Below are 20,620 nucleotides of genomic sequence, written 5' to 3'. Positions count from 1 at the left end.
GTAAAGTTGATTAGCATGGCATACATCCTTGTTAAGGACATGATTAGTGCATCTAGACACATTTTACACTTGAATAGGCTCATTCATGAAAATCAAATGAATTTGATGCTTGTATGGTACCACTATTGCTTGTATGTTTAAAATGATCTAGTGGTAGCATATGACATGTTTGTGGGCTTGTAAACCTAGTGTTTGATTTAGAAAATGAGCTATAAGTGTTTAACTCAACATGGTACAAGATAACCCTTATTTAGAGGTGCGAAGAAGCTTGTCCTTAGATCAAACTGAGTTAAATATCTTTTGCAAGTAATCTAGATTGAACCAAATTGGGAAAATGATCCTCATCTCACATAGTCTCACCCCAACATATCTATAATTTGAGGCCACCTTTTGTGCAAATTGTTGATATTATTAATCCTACCCTATCTATACTTTAAGCCTTTGTGGTCATTGATGACAAAGGGGGAGAAATAGTATACAAAGATAGTGAAACAAAGGGGGAGAGATAATATATGACAAAAAAAGGGGATCAATTAAAATTTTGAGCATACAAATAGGGGGGAGCAAGCTCATAAACTTGTATGGTGCATTTGAATGAGCATTACATATGTTTGCTTGCATGACATAAGTTTTAATTTTAAATATCCATGCTTGCGTGGTGTATGCTAGTTGTAGGTTTGAATGTTGAAATGAAAAACTAGCATGCATAGGCTAATTAACTAGACTTATGTTCATTCTATGGAAACTAGACCCTTACATGTAATGTTGATCTCACGAGGTATTCTAGTTCTTGTATATGTCTAGTTACTAATGGTGCTAAGGATGGTATATTGGTGCATTCCGATTGGTACCACGCTTCAAAGGTCCATCTCTTATACCTTAGCATCATTTGGTAGAAATTGACTCCTATATTTCCTATCTAATCATATGTGCAAAGCTTCAATCCAAACTCTTAGCACATATGTAGGGGGAGCAATTGCTATCATAAGGAGTTCATGAAACTTGCCCATATCCTTTACACATGGTAAATATGCTTGGGCAAGCAACATGGATTCAAATGAACTTTAATTCATATCTTTGTATAAGGGTTGTCATCAATTACCAAAAAGGGGGAGATTGAAAGCTCTAGTTTGGTTTTGGTTAATTGATAAAACCCTAAGTGCTAACCTAGTTTATCAAGATGATTATGAGATAGGTAGCACTACTCCAAGTGATGAAGCAATGGCAAAGATCATGACAATGGTGATGGCATGGTGAGGGTCAAATGCTTAAACTTGGAAAAGAAGAAAGAGAAAAACAAAAGGCTCAAGGCAAAGGTATAAAATGTAGGAGCCATTTTGTTTTAGTGATCAAGACACTTAGTGAGTGTGATCACATTTAGGATAGATAGCCGTACTATTAAGAGGAGTGAAACTCGTATCGAAATGCGGTTATCAAAGTGCCACTAGATGCTCTAACTCATTGCATATGCATTTAGGATCTAGTGGAGTACTAACATCCTTAAAAATGTTTGTGAAAATACGCTAACACATGTGCACAAGGTGATACACTTGGTGGTTGGCACATTTGATCAAGGGCGTGGTGAAGTTTAGGTGCAAGGGTAAGAAACTCCACTAGCGGAGTGTCCGCCCGTAGAGTGCGGACAGTCCGACGGTGCCACCGGCACCCTAGACAGAAAAATTGGAGGTCACTGTAAGTGACCGAACGCTGATCTTGGGTGGACCGGCGCGTCCGGTCAAGTGTGGCAGAGAGGTCGCCAGTTTCGGTGTTGCACCGGACGCTGGACCTGAGATGCACCGGACGCTGGTTTCTGCGTCCGGTCAAACTGACATGGCAACACAGTGACTAGGGTTTAGCACCGGACACTGGTCTGTGTCCGGTCAAGGTGGACCGGACGCGTCCGATCGAAGAAAACTGGATTTGGACCCTTACTGTAAACGACCGGACGCTGGTGGTTCATCGTCCGGTCAGTTTTGCCGAAGCGTCCGGTCAGTTAATAGCCGTTGTGATCTGGCGGCTCAAGTTTAACTCAGAATGACACGTGGCTTACATCTGTGGACCGGATGCTGTGTCTAGGGTCCGGTCAGTATGACCGGAGCGTCCGGTCAGCCCGTAGTGTGCCCAGTGAAGGGGTGCAACGGCTCTATTTCGTGGGGACTTCTATTTAAGCCCCATGGCCGGCTCAAGCTCACTCTCTTGCATATTTTCATTGACATAGCAACCTTGTGAGCTTAGCCAAAGTCCTCCCACTCATCTCCATCATTGATTCATCATCTTTGTGAGATTGGGAGAGAATCCAAGTGCATTGCTTGAGTGATTGCATCTAGAGGCACTTGGTATTCGTGTTGCGCTGTGGATTTCGCTTGTTACTCTTGGTGGTTGCCACCACCTAGACGGCTCGGTGCAGTGGTGGAGGATCGGCACGAGTTGGTGATTGTTCATGGCCGTCTCCGGTGATTGTGAGGGGAGTTGTACCTTCCCCGGCGAAGCGTCGAAAGGTAACTCTAGTAAATTGCTCGTGTCATTGAGTTACCTCACTTGTGGGTCGGTTCTTGTGGTATCCTATCGTGTGGACGAGGTTTGTGAAACACCTCTTAGCCGCCGAACCACCAAGTGTTGGTCGACACAACGGGGACGTAGTGTGTTGGCAAGTACGTGAACCTCGGGAGAAAATCGATTGTCTCTTGTCTTTGGCATTCTCCCGGTGATTGGCTATATATTCATCTTATGATTGGTTCATCCCCTACACGTCGGTATAATCACTCCACTCACTCAGTTACATTCTTGCAAACTAGTTGATACAAGCTCTTTAGTGTAATTAGAATTGAGAGCTTGCTTCTTTATTTACATCCATCTAGTTGAGCTCTTTAGAGTAGCAAGGTTGAGAGCTCTTAGTGAGTAATTACATAGCAAGTTTGTGTGCCTAAGTAATCATTGCAACTAGAATTGTTGGATAGGTGGCTTGCAACCCTTGTAGAGCTAGAGCAAGTTTGTATTACGCTATTTGTCATACTAATCAAATTGCTCTAGTTGATTTATAGATTTTTAAATAGGCTATTCACCGCCCCTCCAGCCATATTAGGACCTTTCAGCTGGTGTGGATCCCAAGAACTAAAACATCAAAATTTTTGGGACAATTTTGAGCCCTAAACCAAGGGTTTATTGGACACAGGGAGTACAATGCATAGTATCATACTTTAACATCCAAAAGGCAATTAATTACTATGGTAAAAAATGTTATATTTTCAGGTAATTTGATAGAGATCCTGATCAGTTAGAGCGGGTAGACCCAAACCAATTATTGGTTAAACATGTAGCTCCAAAGCAAAGTAAGCTGGCTAGGAAAAAAAGAGAGAGGAATACAGAAAAACAACTACATCTCCATAGGCCAAAGCAAACAGAATAAAGATCACGAGTGAATGGGAAGTGATGCAACGGATATGACGCAGGCACATGATGTTCACGCTAAGAGTAGGGACAGATCTAGGGATTTATCAAGGTCTATTGACCCTAAAAAATCTGTAAATCCTTTAGTAGTGTTGTCATTTAAAGAAAAAATATGTCCGAGTGCATATAAGCCAACCATTTGGTGTGTACTTCACAAGACCATTTTGTGTGCACTTTACAATACGAAGGAGCGTGACGCTCGTCTTTATTTGGCGATATCAGTTACCATTCTTATCATGTAGGGCTCAGAATCACCAGGGTATGTGTCTCATAACCATGATCCATGACGAGAAGCTAAATTGTCAAGACACTGAATTCTGAAACGTACAGTTCAGAGTTAAAGTCACGCATGTTGACACTTTTGAGACTCTTTATAACATTTCGGAGAAAAGAGCCTTCTGTTTTTTTACAACACAAAAAAAGAAGAAGAAAAACATCACCACGGGTACAACATACATCTCCGTTAAAGCATACACAGGACAGAGGAAACATAGTAGTAGAATCTCCGAGCACAAAGCTACACCTAGCTCGTAGAACGGAGAAAAAAAGGTGGCTCTGGCAGTAAACACAAGAACGAAACACAATATAGTGGTGCTGAGAAGCTCCAGACTTCAATCACCATGTAAAGCATTTGACGGGGCCTGACTTTATTAGTAGTACCTACGCCAGTATTCGATCACAGGATCGAGAGGGATCATGCATCGGTTGATGCCTGGGTCACCAAAGTGTGTCGATGGCAGGTGTGTTGCTGTCGAGTCCAGCCGCAAAACTGCATTGGGAAGAGCTCACCTGTTACTGACAGTGCGGTGCATCCATGGTGGCAGGTTGCCGCTGTTTGCTTGTACAGGAGCAGGAGACGGTTCAGGCTCAGATTCTCCTGCCCCTCTAGGTTGACATGGCCTACAATTGTGACGATGAGTAAATTAAGTAATTATGCTGGACCACTATTGTAAAGTGCAGTGCACAATGGAAATACCTTTGACAGATTTAGCTAGCAAGGTGAAACCTTATTCTGTTTTCAGGTATGCTTAGCATTCAGCAAAGCTACTCAGGCATGTGTATTTCTACCTTTAACCAATACCCTTCATAAATTCTTCATTTATTAACAAATCTTGGCATAGTTAATCATCACTGAAACTACTACTTATTATCAATATTTTTTTGCTAGAAATGAAGCGCAACATTTCAGTTTAGTTGTGTGCAGTAATGAATTCAGTGGAAGCATGATACCCAATATTTAGAGTTGGCATGGAATCTGGAACCATTGGTGGTGACAGTGATGGGGAGTTTGTTGATGCTCCATTTTGCTGCTCCCGGAGGTGTGCGCTCATTAAAGCATTGTTTTTCTCCTTCTCTGCCTCCATGAGCTGTTTTCAAAAATACAATTACCATCAGGGTCTGACCTCCCGGAGGTGTGCGTTCATTAAAGCATTGTCTTTTTTTTGAGAGGACATAAACGAGAAAGGAAACTTTACCTTTTGCAGGACACCATTTTGATCTGTAAGTGCTTTCTCCTGCACACATGAAGACAATTGATTGTAAAGATGCACCACAAATCTTATCAGCAATCAATATTCTGGGATTCTTACAGGTTTGTTGCCAGACCAGCAATAGTTACCACAACTAGTCTGCTCAAGCACTTCGACCTGAGTGCTTTCTTTCTCATTATCCTTTTCACTATTTCATGGTAAAATGCCACTCAGTAAGCCATTTCCTAAGTTTAGGGCGTCCACCGGAGATCAGTTTCACGTCCAATTCAAACTAACTCATTTCATGCCCCCTCCCCCCTATTCCACCCATGATGCAATGGTTATCAGTTTGTCCTGTATCCCACTTGAAAACTAACTTGCATTTCCTAAAAATATCGAAGGGTGACCCACACAGATTCACGTCTTCCACTGATGTGTTCCCTATCTGAGACTTGTACAGATAGAGACAAAACTTGATTCTGGTTTAGAGTATATTTCTTACAGTTACGTTCAAAATATATTTCTGTAGCAGTTGCATGATGAATGGTGGCAGCAGATTGCCAATGTTAAACTACATTGAAAATACATTAATCTCAATGAAACATTTGCTCTCATTCCCCAAATTCTGGAGGTGTGCTCGTAACAATAATTTTCACTAGTGACTCATGTAACACATGCAGAATGCGAGGTACAAGGGAATCTAGAGTGTAACTGACCTTTTTCTGAAGCTCGGAAATTGAATCGAACATGAGCTGATTCTGTACCAAAAAAACAAAGCTATAATATAATAATTGACTAAGACGTTAGTGAATAACCAAATTAGCTGCGCACTGAACAACAAATTTAACCCCAATTTATTCACCTTTCTTGACCTAATATGCTTCAAAGAACTGTCCAATTGTTGCTCCAGTTGCTGGAGTTCTTTTATGGTCAGTGAATCCAATTGTTCTCCTAACAGATGTCTTCCGTTGGGAATAGACAGATACAATAAGTCAGAGTCAGTAAACATTATCATAACAAGGGTCATCTTGAGCAAGTCTGCTGTACCTTTGACTCTTCTGAAGTGCATCAAGTTTGGATTTTAACCGGACATATTCATCTCCCCAATTTGCCTGGTATAAAATGGACCACAGATCAATGCTCATTTTGCTGTAACAATAGTTCTCTGATAGTTATAGTAGATATTCCCATAACTATACCTGGTCTTCAATACTTGGGTCAAGCACTGCTCTTTCTTCAAATGAGTACCGCTGGTAACGCTCAAGAATGCCTTCCATGCTGCAAAATAAGTATCATATAGCAATGTCATGTTCCAGCAAAAAATATTGTGGTCTCATTTTAGAACATAAAATACTAAGACAAATAGCCAGGTACAATTTTCTTTTTCTTGTACTTTTTATATTACTATATTAAGTATATTAGTCTTGCATACGAGTACAAAACAACAAAATTCACGATGCACGACATTCAATACATCAAGATTTAATTTCTCCCTATTTAAGAAATGCAAGATGCCAAGATATATGTATACAAGTATATTCTCCCGATTCCAGAACCAGAATTGCAGAAGACATTGGATGAATCACATGCATAACTAGATGCAAGCATGGTTGTGGAAAAACGTGTGTCATCACATGCACATAAGTGGGTTATTACTCAATGAACAAATGGTGCTTCATATATAGTTGCATGAACTCAGAAAGGCTGTTTTAGAACAATGAAACAAGTCAAGACTACATAATGATGTAAAAATAACTCTAAAATGTAGCGAGCTACTCAGTTGCTTGCGCAACCAAAAATTTACATCACTTTGACACTATAATCAGGTGGATCGATCTAATATAATCTTTTAGACAGATTTGGTATCTACCTTCTTTGTTGGGATTGAGCAGTAAAGTTTGTAACATCTTCAGTAAATTAGCAAAAGTACAGTGATATATACATTTTTTAGGAATCGGTTAATATTCTCAATTCAGACTCGTAACTGTAATTAGCACAGTTTTCTATAATCCACAACATATAAAAATGGCTCTACCTTAAACCACATCATATTATTTTTTTCTAAAATAAAATTCATTACCGGCTTAGGTATGACCTCCTGTAGTTTCAGCTAAAGAAAAATGCATCAAGTTTTGCCATGACTCAAGCCACAATCTCTATCAAGTTTGGATCTTATCACCAGCACATATCGCTCGTGTCCAAAAGCTAAAACGTGCTTATTGTTTTGTTAACATACATATTTTCTCTCCAGCATTAGAGAGATAATCCAGAGTAAGTTATCTTTCAGTGAAATTTTCCCTGAATCAATCAGTTATATATGAATATGCTGCAAGGACAGAATATGTACTCATGCCAATTTATTCTCCTAGAATCTAACTTGTAGCAGCATAAGGTCAAATTGTGCTATAATCAAGCATCCATTTTCTATCATAGCCGTGTTGTTTACTTACTAAATAAAGGAACTAAACTTGAAACTGTACTTGAATATGGGCCAAAGAATCAAACTAATGTTTAAATATTACGATCACCTTGCACACCACTTATATAATACTAAAATGTGGAACACGGACAGTCTCTTAATATATGACACACATGCATGTATCAGAGACACACCACGCAAGAGCAGAATTGTTCTTCTGGAATTTCTGAAAATATTCGGATAAGTCATAACAGTTGTCCATAACTCTTCTACAGCATGGCAGCAACAGCTGTTTCTATAGAAACTAGCTTCTTGGAGTGCGGCAATCTAGCATTTTGGTGTTACCCTAATATTGGTACTTGATTTAAACATGTATATGTTTTATAGCGTGAATTAACATTATTAACATTTATGTCAAAAGGTCACAGCAGCGTGTTCGGCTGGTCACATTCCAGCTTGTTTCAGCTTAGAACACTATTGAATCAGCCGAAATCAGCCACAACTGGATCAGCCGAACAGGGTAACACGAAAGGTTGGTCTACGAGATCATACATTAAACCACTACTGGTATACGAGGATTCTGATGTTGAGCTAAGTGTCATGGTTAATATTTACAGCAGAATCATAATCAGGAGTTCAAATATTTCCTCAAAATATCATTCCAAGGATGGCTACACAGGTAAGCAGCTTATCCCATGTATGGAGTGATCAATACTTTATACGTATACCATGTAAAGGCAATAATGTGCCTAGCTTACCTTGTCCCATGTATGCAATGATCAATGCTTTATACACCATGTAAAGGCAATGTGCCTAAGCAATTTTGTCGGAGAATAATTTACCATATATTGCTTATAGGATGGAATACAGGAAGAATGAGTTTGCCTTATACTTTATTCACCTATACCAACAACTGTTTAAGAAAGATCATGGTATCATTACTAACCTGAAAAGAGTAGAAGGGTCACCTTATAGTGAAGAGGCACTCCAAAGATGGAGGTATATGAAATCGTGGTATCAAAGCTGGCAAAGGTAGTTCAAGCCAGCGCTCAAGGGTTAATACCATCTATGGCACCACAAACAGTATCAGAATAAATATGGCAAAAGCTATTTCGTGACCATCAGTCGCGCTCCTGCGTGACCGCGCGACTCGCGTGGCGCGGCCTGGGCTGCTTGCATAAGTACGCGGCCTGGCCTTGCTTGCATGCGTACACGGCCTGGACGCTTGCACGTGCGTCTCGCGTACATACGGCATGGCCTGCTTGCATGCGTGACTCGCCTGCTTGCATGCGCTACGGAGCGTACGGCGGCAGTATTGCGACGCCGTTTTTTTTTTTTTTTACTTTCTGTTTTCTTTAGATTTCATTTTCTATTTTTCAATTTGTGTTAAATTTCTTGGCTGTCAACTTCAGTTTCAGTCTTTTTTTTCATTTGTATTTTTTCAATTTCAGTTTAATTTCTTGGTTGTCAACTTCAGTATTTCACTTCTTATTTTGAGTGTGTTGTATTTTCAGTTTCTATATTCTAGTTTTCAGTCTTTTTTCCGGTGTTTTTCAAGTTTTAGTTTTCAGTCAAGTTTTTTTTTTAGTTTTAGTTTTCAGTCTCCTTTTAGGTTCGAATGTTTTCCTAAATACTGCATATTAATTGCCTCACCTACATTGTATAAGTTATCAGAAAAGAGTAGCCATTGCACACATAAGTTGCCACAGAAGAATATGTCTCTCAACTTGCAACAGCTTCCATGTTTAGGTTCGTTGCAATAATTTGCCCCCAAGTTGTACAACTACAGTATTACATGGTAGTAACTCCCTTTGATATTTTTTGCCCCCCACCCCCTCCCAGCTTGTGCATACTGTGGAATAACATAAGTATATTTTTGAGTAGGAACTTTAGTTTTACATGGTAGTAACTTCTTTTGATTTTTTGCCCCCGAGCTTGTACATACCATGTAAAAATTTTAATATATTTTTTAGTAGCAAGTTTAATATTACATGGTAGCAACTCCTTTCATAAATCTTCTAGCACCTTTTTACACATAAATTGTTATTGAAATAAAATTCTTTGAAACATAGGTAAGTGGGATCTAGTTTTGTTCGTCTCATCTCGTAGAACACACTGGTGAAAACGGATACAACATTCAAAAAAAATTATAGCCGTTCAAAGAAAAAATGCTGTGCTTTTTTTTGTTGTTGTTTCAGCTGACAGCTAGCTGGCTGCAAATGGATACTTTCCTAAAACGGGATTGGTCGGGTCGCCGAGGAGAGGAGTGGAGTCGCACAGAGGGTGGTCGCGCTCCCTCCTAAAAGCGCGATGGTCGCGTGTTAACATGGCCTAATAAATATGGATGAGGTTGAAAAGTGTAGAGTATCCTAAGTAAATCCTGGTGGCAAATAAATAAGATATTCCAAAGATAAGAGCAGAATCCTGATAAGAAGATGCAGTATGTAAGAGCTCGTTTGGTAGAGCTCCGACTCTAGCTAAAACAGCTTTAGTTGTGGCTCCACTTGTGAAGCAGATTCACTGACCTGAAACCGTTTTTGGACCGTTTGGCAAAACAGCTTTCAAAGCGAAAAATGTAAAATATCCCAACTACCCTTTTTTATTTTTTTTCCTTTCCTTTCCTTTCTTTCTTTTTCCCCTACCTTATCCGTCGCTCGTGGCCCAACCGACGCGCAGAGCGAGACGCGACCTCGGATCCTCTTCTACCTCCTCGGTCGCCGCACGCCATCTCGTCGAGGCTCGCGCCTGGGGTCGCCCGGTGACCCGCGCTCCCGCGATCTCCTCTTCTACCTTCGGTCGCTGTACGCCATCTCACCGACGCCCGTGCCTAGGGTCGACCGGCGACCCGCGCTCCCACGGTGGCGGCCCCCGACGACCAGCGCTCGCTCGGTGGCGGGCCTCGGCGACCTGCGCTCCTGCGGTCGCGCCCCTAGCGACGCTGCGCCTACACGGCCAGTGGGGGCAAATTTGCCATCGTCCTGCGCCTGGACCCACAACAAGTCACGGAGCAGGGGAAGCTAGTTTTTTTGTCTCCCTCCCTCTCTCCACTCTCCTCTCAGTGCCTTTTCCGGGGCTCCGCCCGTGTGAGGAGCGCCTCCATTTTTTGCCGTTTGGTTGAGGGAGCCGAAAAACAACTCCCGGAGCTGTCCGAGAATCTATACCAAACGGCTCCTAAGAAATCATTATCTCTAAAGACCGCATATGTTGCATTCATAGGGGGTTTACAAATTAATTTTTGTAACACAATATTTAGTAATATGTTTAACATCGAAAGTAAATGCAGATAATCTATAATAATAAATCAAGGTGAGTGCAAACAATTTCCAGGGTAGAAAATTTTATTTATGACAACAATTCCAACAAACTGAGAATAAAACAATTTTGGATAGTGCAGGTGAGTTTGATGCTCCTTGCTTGGCTCTTGGCCTTGCATGGGCCATGGTTCCATGGCACACTTCCATATTGGCACCAATTCCATGCATGCATCCAGGCTGCGTTCAGAATTGATCACTTGGACGATCATACTAAAAAAAAAGTGTCGAGGACCCACAGATGGAGACAGGACAGGCTCGTAACGGGTCTCTTGAGCCCGTCTCCACGATGTGAATTTTGCGCAAAACACCCCGCCGACGCCAGGAGACGGGCTCGCGTCGTCTCGTGAGGCGACGGGGAAGTCCCGTGGCCCGAGGCCAAGACACCGTCTCCAGCAGCGTTGTATGGGTAGCTGGCGTCCCCAACCCGAGGGCGTGGATCCAGTGCGTGCAAGCGGTTGTGGCCTTCCATCCTTCAACGCCGGCGCCGGTGTCCGCTCCCGTCGTAGGCCGCCGCTGAGCCCTACGCCGCCGCGGCCCACGTCAGGCCCCAGCGCATCCGTACGTTGCTCGGCGTCTACATGTTGCCTGCCTAGCTTCTTGCGCCCACGCGGGCAGCATGCCGCAGATCAGGCCCGTCTCCGCTCCCAGGGAAGGCCCCCGACTGCAGATGGCACCTATGTCGTCCGTCGTGCCTTGTGTCGTGGAGAAGAGGAACTGCTGCTTCATAAGCAAACCCACTGCTCGCAACCTTATTCAGTTTGGCGGATTCAGGGAACCGTGTTCAGTTTTTCAATTTGCTAGTTGTGATTCAGGGAACCATGTTCAGTTTTTCAATTTGCTGGTTGTGATTGTGTTCACAGGAAAGAATCTCCAAATTGGTGGGATGCAGGCTTCTCAATTTTGTTGTGATCTGAGCCATCAACTCAGGCAGATTCTGTCCAGGTGACAGGATGCATTCCTGCAGATTTATCAATCTTGACAAACCTACATCATGGGTTTCATATAAGGCTGATGAAATTCAGAAGTTATTACTAACAATCAGTATACAAAAACACTGAAACAGAGTGTCTGATATTGTTTCAAAAAAAAATAGAGTGTCTGATGTACTAAAGTTCTCGTAGATGAAGCTTTTTCCATGGCCTGTACAGTTGTTCCCTTTGGCTTTCAGTTAGCTTCTAATTATGCATCTGTTTTATTTAGATGAGGTATGGACTATGGGAATATGTTGCTGCCAGTATGTTGTTTAAGTTCTGAAAATTACGGGTTAAAAGTATGTTGATTGTAATTTTGGCTTCAAGTGACAGCAGCATCCTTGTGTACATCTCGGTGCGAACTAGCTTATGTACATCTTGCTGACACCATCCTTGTGTACACATGGCAGCAAGTTAAGTTTATTCATTGATATTTATGATTGATCTTGGCTACATGCGAAGCATTAAGTGCATGTAGACGATTTCTCGTCTCCGGTTGTATGATCTGTCTTTTTAGTTGTCTGCATGTTAGATTCTAGTCTCTTAGAGATGACCTTCCGTCTGTGGGTTGTACAATAACTACAGGGTTGCAATTGCTGAGAGAAAAGGAAGTTATTAGTGCATAAAATGCAACTAACTCACCTTATTCAATAGCATGCCGCGGTCCCGTAGGATTTAGTGCATAAAGAGTTTCTCTCACTTGTGCAGCAACTCCTCCAGGTATTGATTGTGTCGTCTTAATCTAATCCAATCCAATCTCATTGAACTAACAGAGAGAAAATGGACATGATTCAGCTGCACTTAAAATAAGCCGCAGAACTGTCCAAGAACAGGGGAACAAGATTACAGCAGAACTAAAGTAGCGGGACTGCAGGGCTGCGAGGTTGGCTGGTAAAGGCCTTTGCTGATAGTTTCACCTAGCTTTCTATTATGTGTCCATTGTATATTGTCCAAACTCAAAGGCGACGCTTTCATCTGCGTAGGAAACTGTCTAATGTCTGCTACTTGCTTTTATCTATTGAATGAAACTGAGCATTCTATTAATAAAGGATTAGCTCTTTATAATAGGAACATGTATTAGTCCTTTTTTTGCAGGATTGAAAACTGAAAGTTCACTTCAGTAAACCAAAAAATAGGCACAGGGCATGTTCCGGGTTACCCGACGTTATGTTCGAGGTCAGGGACGAATTGGTGAGCACACTGCTGGCCTTCTCTAGGCTCTCGAACTGCTGCAGCACCCACTGATGCCTGTGGAATACCTGGCACTATTTCCACTTCTTGGGAAACAGAGGCATGTCGTTTAACCAACCCTCGATAGCTAGAATCCCGAGCGTGAACAACTCTCACAACTGAGGCCTCGAGCACAACACAGGCAGCAACGGTGGCAGCTGCTACAGGTAAAGGCCGAGCGGCAGAGATCATGGTATTCCGGATGGCCATTTCATCGAACAATATGGGGCTGCCTCTCGAGCCTGCTAGCGGTTAGCCTGCTATGTCGTGGCTTCCGTCACCCGGCAGTGCTGCCGCGCGGCACCGCTGCCTCGGGCGCCGTGCTCCTCTCCTCGGGCCGTATCTACGCAAAAGATGCCGAGGCAACAAGGAGGGGTGCATCTTTGCGGCCGCAACGGCGCGGGCGGCGGAGCATGTCGAGTGCGGAGGACGGCAGTTGAGATGGCTAAGCGCCACAGCATATCGTAGTGCTGGAGAGGTGCACGAATTATTGGCGTGCGCTGGCCGCTGCAACCGCAACGACTGCTGCGCAATACGCGAAACGGAGGGAGGCCGCGCACGGGAATGAGGAGGGAGGAGGGGCTTCCACTCGACTCGCACGCGCTAGTGCTGTCGCCTGTTGCCAGTGAATCGTATCCGTGTCGCGTCGTCAACTACGGAGCAGCTGGGGACGGCGGAGGTAACGGGAGGAGGAAGAGGCGCGCGCGGCGGCAATCGGAGGACGGAGTCCGGGCGCGGCTGGTAGAGAGAGGCCGAGGATGAGGGGAGTGGGTTCGCGAACATTCGCGACCGTCAGGTTTGCGGCTTAATGGGCAAGACCCGAGGCAACCCGGAATCGACACGTGGCAAAATAAGGCGTTGGATTCGTTGGTGCAGATTTCGTTCTTGTAAGATTTGTTCAGGTTATCACAGACCATCTGAAAATCAGCGAGATGCACATATAATCACAAGGAACATCGAAGCAGCAAACAGTATACTAATACTGATAAACATATTCCTCATCATGCATTCATTAGACAATAGCAGTGCTTCCTTTGGCAGAAATCATGCTGGAACAATACACCTACTTGATACTGAAGAGTTTAATCGCATGGTGAAAAAAAATACTTTGATAATCAGAATCCTACCAGCGACTGATCCCAGTTATATTTTGTGGCTGACATTCCTTTTCACAGTATTTATGAATCAAATAATCCTGACCTCTTTCTGCACTACCAAGTTGAGTCTTGAAAATAACCATTAGGCAGTCACCTCAAGGCTTGGGACTTACTTTGTATGGGCTAATTGCCATTCACCAGCACTACTACTCATAACATTCATACTTCAGTTTGCAACGACAGTATCGCAAAGTCATAATACAAGTCAAAGAAAAACAAAAAGACTCGTTCGCTTCGCTGAAAAAACAAGCCGAAATACTGTTTCGGCGGATTTATTATGAGAGAGAAAGCACTGTTCCGGCTGAAAAAATCAAGTTGAAAAAGACGAATTATAAGAGAAACGGACATGGCATAAATAAGCTATCACCACTGTGTACGTACGTACGAAATAACCAGCAAGCGATTCCACGATCGAATCATCTAAAGCGATCGTTGATCGAGCACAGCTCATCCATGCAAGCAACTATAATCAATCCACACAGAACCAACGCGTAATAACAACCATACATGCATGCATCTACAAACACCTCCCACAACTCAATCCCCATCCGAAGTTCGACGAACGCGGCGGATTGGCACAGGAAAAAGAGAGTTTTACCTTGCCATTATAAAAAAAAAATGTAATTGTTTATAAGACATTAAAAAGTTCGAGCAGTCATAGATGCTGCTGCGCTGAGCTTTTTGTCTTCCACATCATTCCGTTCACTATCCATTAGATTTTTACCGTTTGACTACTCTGATACGTGGACCCAACCAACCAAGATGTCTAAAATGTCCTTCTCCCCCACCTCTGTCCTCTCTTGCGTGCTCAGACGCCCGCGCGAGCCTTGGTCGCAGATGCGCTCGTTTCCCTGCTCCGTCTGGGGTCTGCGACTTTACAGGCTCCCGCGCCGCCGCGCTGGAGGAGCTGGAGTGCTTCGCGCTCGCGGTGCCAGCGTCCTCCGCGGGCGCAACCGTCTCCGCGCGCGGTGGCCGCGCTGCTCGACTCCGCCGGCGCCGGCGGAGGGGACGTCCGCGGGCGGGCGTGGCACGCTGGCACAGGAGGCCGGATGCTTCACGGGACGCAGCCGCGGCAGGGTGGCGGCGCTCCTGGCCGCTTGCGCCTGCGCCGGCGGGGCCAGGCCGTGGCGGCGGGGCCGCTGGACGGCATCGCGTGCCAAGGCCATGGCGGCATCGCATGCCAGCCATGCTCCACCCGCGAGGCCTCCTTCCCTGGCTCGTACGACGACGACGAACAGGTGGTGGAGGAGAACGTCGATGCGGCGCAAGACCTGGACTGGGCGGCCGACGAGGTGGCTCAAAACCATGGCGCGTCCAAGGGCAGATTCGCGGTGCTCTGCACGCCAGGGCACCGGAGCCGGCGGCCGCGGCTTTGGTCGGCGGCGAGAAGCGAGCGCCGCTCGACCTCGTGACAGTGATCGACTTCAGCAACAGTATGCGTGGCCAGAAGCTGTTTCTGGTCGTACTGTTGTCCGTCATCCACAACCTCGGACCGGCGGACCGCCTCAGCCCTCAGCGTGTCGTTTCCTTCTCGAATGCGCGACCCGCGTCCCGCGTGCTCCGTCTCGCGCGCATGATGGCCGACGGGAAGGCCTCCGGGGAAGCGCGCCGTGTCCGTGTGCCCGCCAAGGTCCTCGATGATCGCCGGCAAAGGAACGCCGTGGCGGCAAGTCGATTTTGTACTCACGGCCACCGTCAATCGGGCGCGGGCGCCGATCTCCAAAAGCCGGACTATGCCAGCCTGAATATCTACAGGCTGTGCGTAGATGGTGAAGCCTTCTAGAATGGTCCGAGCCGGGCCGGCCTCCAGCGCGCGTCGTGAACGCTCACATACATGCATTGCTATACTGCCTCTAGATGGAAGCACCTGCATTGCTATACTAGCTTAGCAGTTAGCACATCGTGAACGCTCACATACATGCATGAGACCGTATATCACATAGAAGCTCGTACACTTGCTAGCTTCTTCTTTTGCTCCCGATTTCTCGCTTCTTGATAGCTCGTATGATCGATCAAACCATCCATCAAACTAGTGCCATGCCCTGGCCAGTTCGTGTTCTAGCTCATATGTTGGCAGTGGATTCAATTCTCGCGCCGTATATCGCTCCGCGTATACATACGACGTACGACTTACTTAGAGAGAAATACATGGACGCCATAAAGCTGTACAGATATGTGTAGCGTGAGTTCAGATACGCATTTGCTAGCATGTATGCACGTTTGTTTTCATGCAGCTAGCTAGCTGCTAGTTTGCTTGCTTCTTATTTTCTTCTCCATTTAATTAGCGCACGTGAATATACATGCACGTATTGCCTATTTATTTTTCTTCTCCTCGAGTACAAAATGCTTCTCATTAATTAATATCAAATATATATGCATACACATGTGAGAAATCTTTTGTACAAAATCTCGTCAAACACTCAACGGACAGCATAAGCTCACACATCAGCGGCGGCCACGACAACCGTCAGCCAGCGTCCACGTTCGAGGTGCTGCGGAAGTCGGTGGCACAAGAGGAACAACGAACTTACTTTTGTGTGGCTCAAAGACCCGAGGTAGACTTTTTGCAATGCAGTTTGACACCGCTAAAGATAAAATTGGAAGGGATGGTGTGGAAAAAAAAATAGCGCAGTGGCACCCATGACCGCTCTAACTTTTTAATAGCTCGTAGACCATTGCAATCTTTTATAACGTAAAAGACTCCATGAAAAATGATCCCAAAACCATGCGTTGAAGCACACCCAGCGCTCCAAACCCCAAGCGGGCGATCATAGCAACCGGCACCGGCAGGAACAGGAGAGGGGATCGAATACGTATACCTGGAATGTCTAGAGTACTCGTAGAGCTTCCCCTTAGTGGAGAAGACGATGAGCGCGACCTCTGCATCGCAGAGCACGGAGATCTCGTGGGCCTTCTTCAGCAGCCCGTTCCGGCGCTTGGAGAAGGTCACCTGGCGGTTGATCTTGTTCTCGATCCGGCGCAGCTGCACCGGCCCGCGCCCCATCTCCGCCGCCTCGACACCTACCCTCTCCCGCTCACTCTCGGCGCAGCAATGGCGATGGGGACGGGGAAGGAAGGATCAGGTGGCTTTCGTCTCTCGACTCGAGTGGTGCGCAGGCAAGAAAGAGCTAGGAGAAGAGGAAGAGGTGGGCGGTTTTAGATGGGGAGGAGAGCGGTATGACGAAACCACGGTGGTTTTGCCTGACCCGCTGTCGTGGGATGAGGGGGTTTCGGAGCGGCGTGGAGACGACCGGCAGATCTAAGGGGGATCGTTAGTAGTTTTGAAGAGAGAAAGAGAGTAATTAATATCGAAACTATCCATCTCAACCCAAGATTTCCATAGCAGTGCCCATACAAAGGATAACTTAAATGCAACATAAAAAAGAGATAGATCAACTGTGGCAACTATTTCTGTAGAACACACACTGCCACGTTTCAGAACACACGCTGCCACATTTATGTAGTCCACGACATTTTCCAAAAGACAAGAACACATGCTGGCAAAGAAATGGCAACCAAGCAGAATCCTACATTTACGAAACAACAGCTCAAAGGTTACAACCAGGCAGATTTACAAAACAACAGCTCAAAGTTTACAAACTAAGAAAGGCTGCTTACCAATCTAGTATCTTCATGTTTCGTCCAGTTCAATCGCCTCTCAGTCGCAGTCGAACAGAGCCTTCGACGGGTTCATCCTCATCATTGATTGTTTCTTTGTCTTGTGCATTGCTTTCACCAGGCGGGGGTTCCTCTAAAACTAGGATTAGTTGGCGAAATTCTAGTTGTGCTTGTTGTATTGCCAACTAAATGGAATTTTTCTAGACTACTGTTTGATTGGAGAAAATTGGTAAACCCACCTGGTGGGTACATCCTAAAAAAAATAAAAAGAGATGTTCAATGCCTGAATGTTGACACACTCACAGAAACTGTTATTTTCAGTTTCAGAATAAGTTGACAGAGCAGTAGACCATTGTATACTAGTGAAAAAATAATGGAAAAATTAGTCTCATAGCATTGAAAGGTCGCCGGAAAATACCACTGAAACTTTGCCGTTCCTAAAATACCGTCAAAAGCATGCAACGTCACCTGCATTCCGTCACGTTTGGAGCAAACGCCGTCGCCTCCATCAAACTCCGCCGCTTCTCCTTCGGTCCTTCCTGAGGTGAGTGCGGCCGCATCCTCTGCTCCATGCGGGAACTGCTACAACTGCTGCTACAGCCTCCGCTTCGCCACGCAGACAGCTCACAGCAGCAATCCCCGAGCCCGAAGTAAGCAAGCGAAGCACGCGCACGCGGCCGGCGTCAAGCTCCGGCTCAGGTGCGTGGGCACCGGGCAGCAGTAGCCAAAGCAGAGGGGGATGGCGATCGTGAGCGCGGAGTACTGCGACCCAGAGGAACGCGTCCCGACGGTGCGCAAGACCTCGCACTTCTCCCCCGGCGACCACCGCACGGGCGGGCTCGCCTTCCACGCCGACACCTACGGCCGGGGCTACGGCAGGGGCGCCGCGTCGGTGGCGAGCTCGCGCAGTCTCGTTGCTCGGCCCGACCGGTGAGCCGCTCGTCACCGTGCGCCGGCGGCGCCCGTCCCTGCACCACCGATGGGAGGGCTTCCTCGGCGCCCGCGCCGACGGTGGCCAGAAGGCGCTCTTCTCAGCCCGCCGCCCTCCTCGTCGCCGGCCACCGCCCCCACACTCACCTCAGGAAGGAGAAGGGGAGGAGCTTGACGGAGACGACGACGTTTGCTCCAAACTCGGACGGAATGCTATATCCAGATGACGTTGCATTCTTTGCATGGTATTTTACGACGCGGCAAAGTTTGGATGGTATTTTCGGGATACGTTATTTTCCCAAAAATAATCGATTGAAAGACTAGTGTACATACTGCAGGCAACATATAATCCACACACAGAGTTAATTAAAAAAAAAGAATATGCAATGCTATCCAATATGACGCATGTCATTATCATAATCTGTAATGTTAATGTAAAAAAAACGTACAGAACCAGCATGCCTGAAGAACGTACCCTTCAGTAGGAGACGAATCAAGCCTGAAGAACGCCCCAAGAGATGATGCTGTCCACCATGCAGGAACACCTTGAACACTAGTTGCAGCATCACCGGCGGCGGCCGAAGCAGGGGTTGCAGCACCATGGGCGGCAGGAGAACCAGAGGATCGCTTGGATCTAGTGAGTCAATCCATTCTCTGAGAGATTGGAGATGCAGAAGTGGGAAATCGATTGGAGGGGCTGTTGCACTGCATCTTACTGAGGGGATCTAGATGAGGGCGCGAGAGAGGGAGATGATGCCACCGGTACGTGATGGATTTGGCTGCGGCAGAGGAGGATTTAGCTGCGGCAGAGGGGAGCGATGTGGGAGGATACGAGAGGGGCGCGAGCGGCGCGGGAGATGAGCGCGCGCAGGAGGAGAATCGAGCGCGCGCGCGCGGGAAGAGCGGAGCAAGGGCGCGCGCGGGAACGGAGGGACAGAGCGCGCGAGGAAATTGGCGGCGGCGGCGCAAGGGATCCGGCCGAGCTGAGGAAGAAACGAGCTGGGTCTCCCCATCGCTGTTTCGGTGGTTTCCTAGCGCATCGGGACGAGGGTCGACTCGGTTTCGCTCGGAGGAAATCGTTTCGGTGTTTTCTGCTGTCTCCGTAATAAATCTACTGCCACATCAGCAAATTATTGATTTGTCAAACTAATTAATAAATATTATTCATTAATTTATTATGCGAGAAAAATACAGTTCGTTCGTAAAAAAAAACTACCGCTCACGAGACCAACGAATAGCCCATTTGGACTGCCCTTACGGGCCAGAAGGATGGGCCCAGCGAGGCCGGCGTGCGAGTGCTGTGCTGCGCTCGTCAGGGCACGCAGGGCAGGGATTGGTCGAGCCCGTCGTGGGCCTGAAGGTGCGGCTGTGGGTAGGCCGGCTCCGGCGGTGAGAAATGGTTTTCCTTGACCCTGTGTCTGTCGGGCACAAGGGAGCGAGGTGGCAAGTGACAGGTGGCATAGCTGCAGGCCGACTGGCTGATGGGTCCACATGAATGTGGGACCACATGTCTGTGGGTGCCCCCCTTTTTCTTCCATTTTCGGCTCTGCTAGGGGCCTGTTTAGATGCCGGATTTTTTGGCAAAATGACATTGTAGCAGTTTTCGTTGTTATTTGACAATTAATGTCCAATCATAGTCTAATTAGGCTTAAAAGATTCGTCTCGTGAATTTCGTCTAAACTATGTAATTAGTTTTATTTTTTATTTATATTTAATACTTCATGCATACGTCTAAAGATTCGATGTGACGGGGAATCTTGAAAATTTTGGCATTTTGGGAGGGAACTAAACTGGACCTAGGCAGTGTTTTCCTAAACGCTAAACGGTAAACAGTCGGTCACCTACCGTTTAGCCATTATTCGGGCAAAACGTCCCATTAAACGGGGTAAACGGCCAATTAAACGGGGTAAACGGGTGATTAAACGGAAACGGCGCACCACCGTGTAGCGTTTACACGGTGTTTAAACGGGCTAAACGACCGTTTAGGCGAACAGTGGACCTAGGCCTACCTTTCTTGTACCGTTAGGCTATGTCCAACAACAACGCCCAAAATACAAGACTCATT

The 20,620-nt window shown here is 46.0% G+C and overlaps 1 protein-coding gene and 1 long non-coding RNA gene across 2 annotated transcripts; both read right to left on the bottom strand.

Moving 5' to 3' along the window:
- Window positions 1-3,804: 3,804 nt before the first annotated feature.
- On the bottom strand, window positions 3,805-17,068 carry LOC136550372 (MADS-box transcription factor 18-like). The gene is made up of 8 exons (XM_066541920.1): window positions 16,827-17,068; window positions 6,116-6,194; window positions 5,964-6,028; window positions 5,779-5,878; window positions 5,633-5,674; window positions 4,923-4,961; window positions 4,678-4,814; window positions 3,805-4,347 (listed from the first exon to the last, which is right to left on the bottom strand). The coding sequence occupies exons 1-8, from the start codon at window positions 17,009-17,011 to the stop codon at window positions 4,233-4,235; spliced, it is 762 nt and encodes a 253-aa protein (XP_066398017.1). The 5' UTR covers window positions 17,012-17,068; the 3' UTR covers window positions 3,805-4,232.
- Window positions 17,069-17,323: 255 nt separating this feature from the next.
- Window positions 17,324-19,608, bottom strand: LOC136552685 (uncharacterized). The gene is made up of 3 exons (XR_010782863.1): window positions 19,031-19,608; window positions 17,626-17,878; window positions 17,324-17,534 (listed from the first exon to the last, which is right to left on the bottom strand). It is a non-coding gene; the product is annotated as an uncharacterized lncRNA (long non-coding RNA).
- Between the last annotated feature and the right edge of the window lie 1,012 nt (window positions 19,609-20,620).

Source organism: Miscanthus floridulus, chromosome 4 (assembly GCF_019320115.1).
Source record: "Miscanthus floridulus cultivar M001 chromosome 4, ASM1932011v1, whole genome shotgun sequence".
In the NCBI taxonomy this organism is placed as follows: domain Eukaryota; kingdom Viridiplantae; phylum Streptophyta; class Magnoliopsida; order Poales; family Poaceae; genus Miscanthus; species Miscanthus floridulus.
The sequence above is the reverse complement of the archived record's forward strand: the minus strand, read 5'-3'. Positions and strand labels throughout refer to the sequence as shown.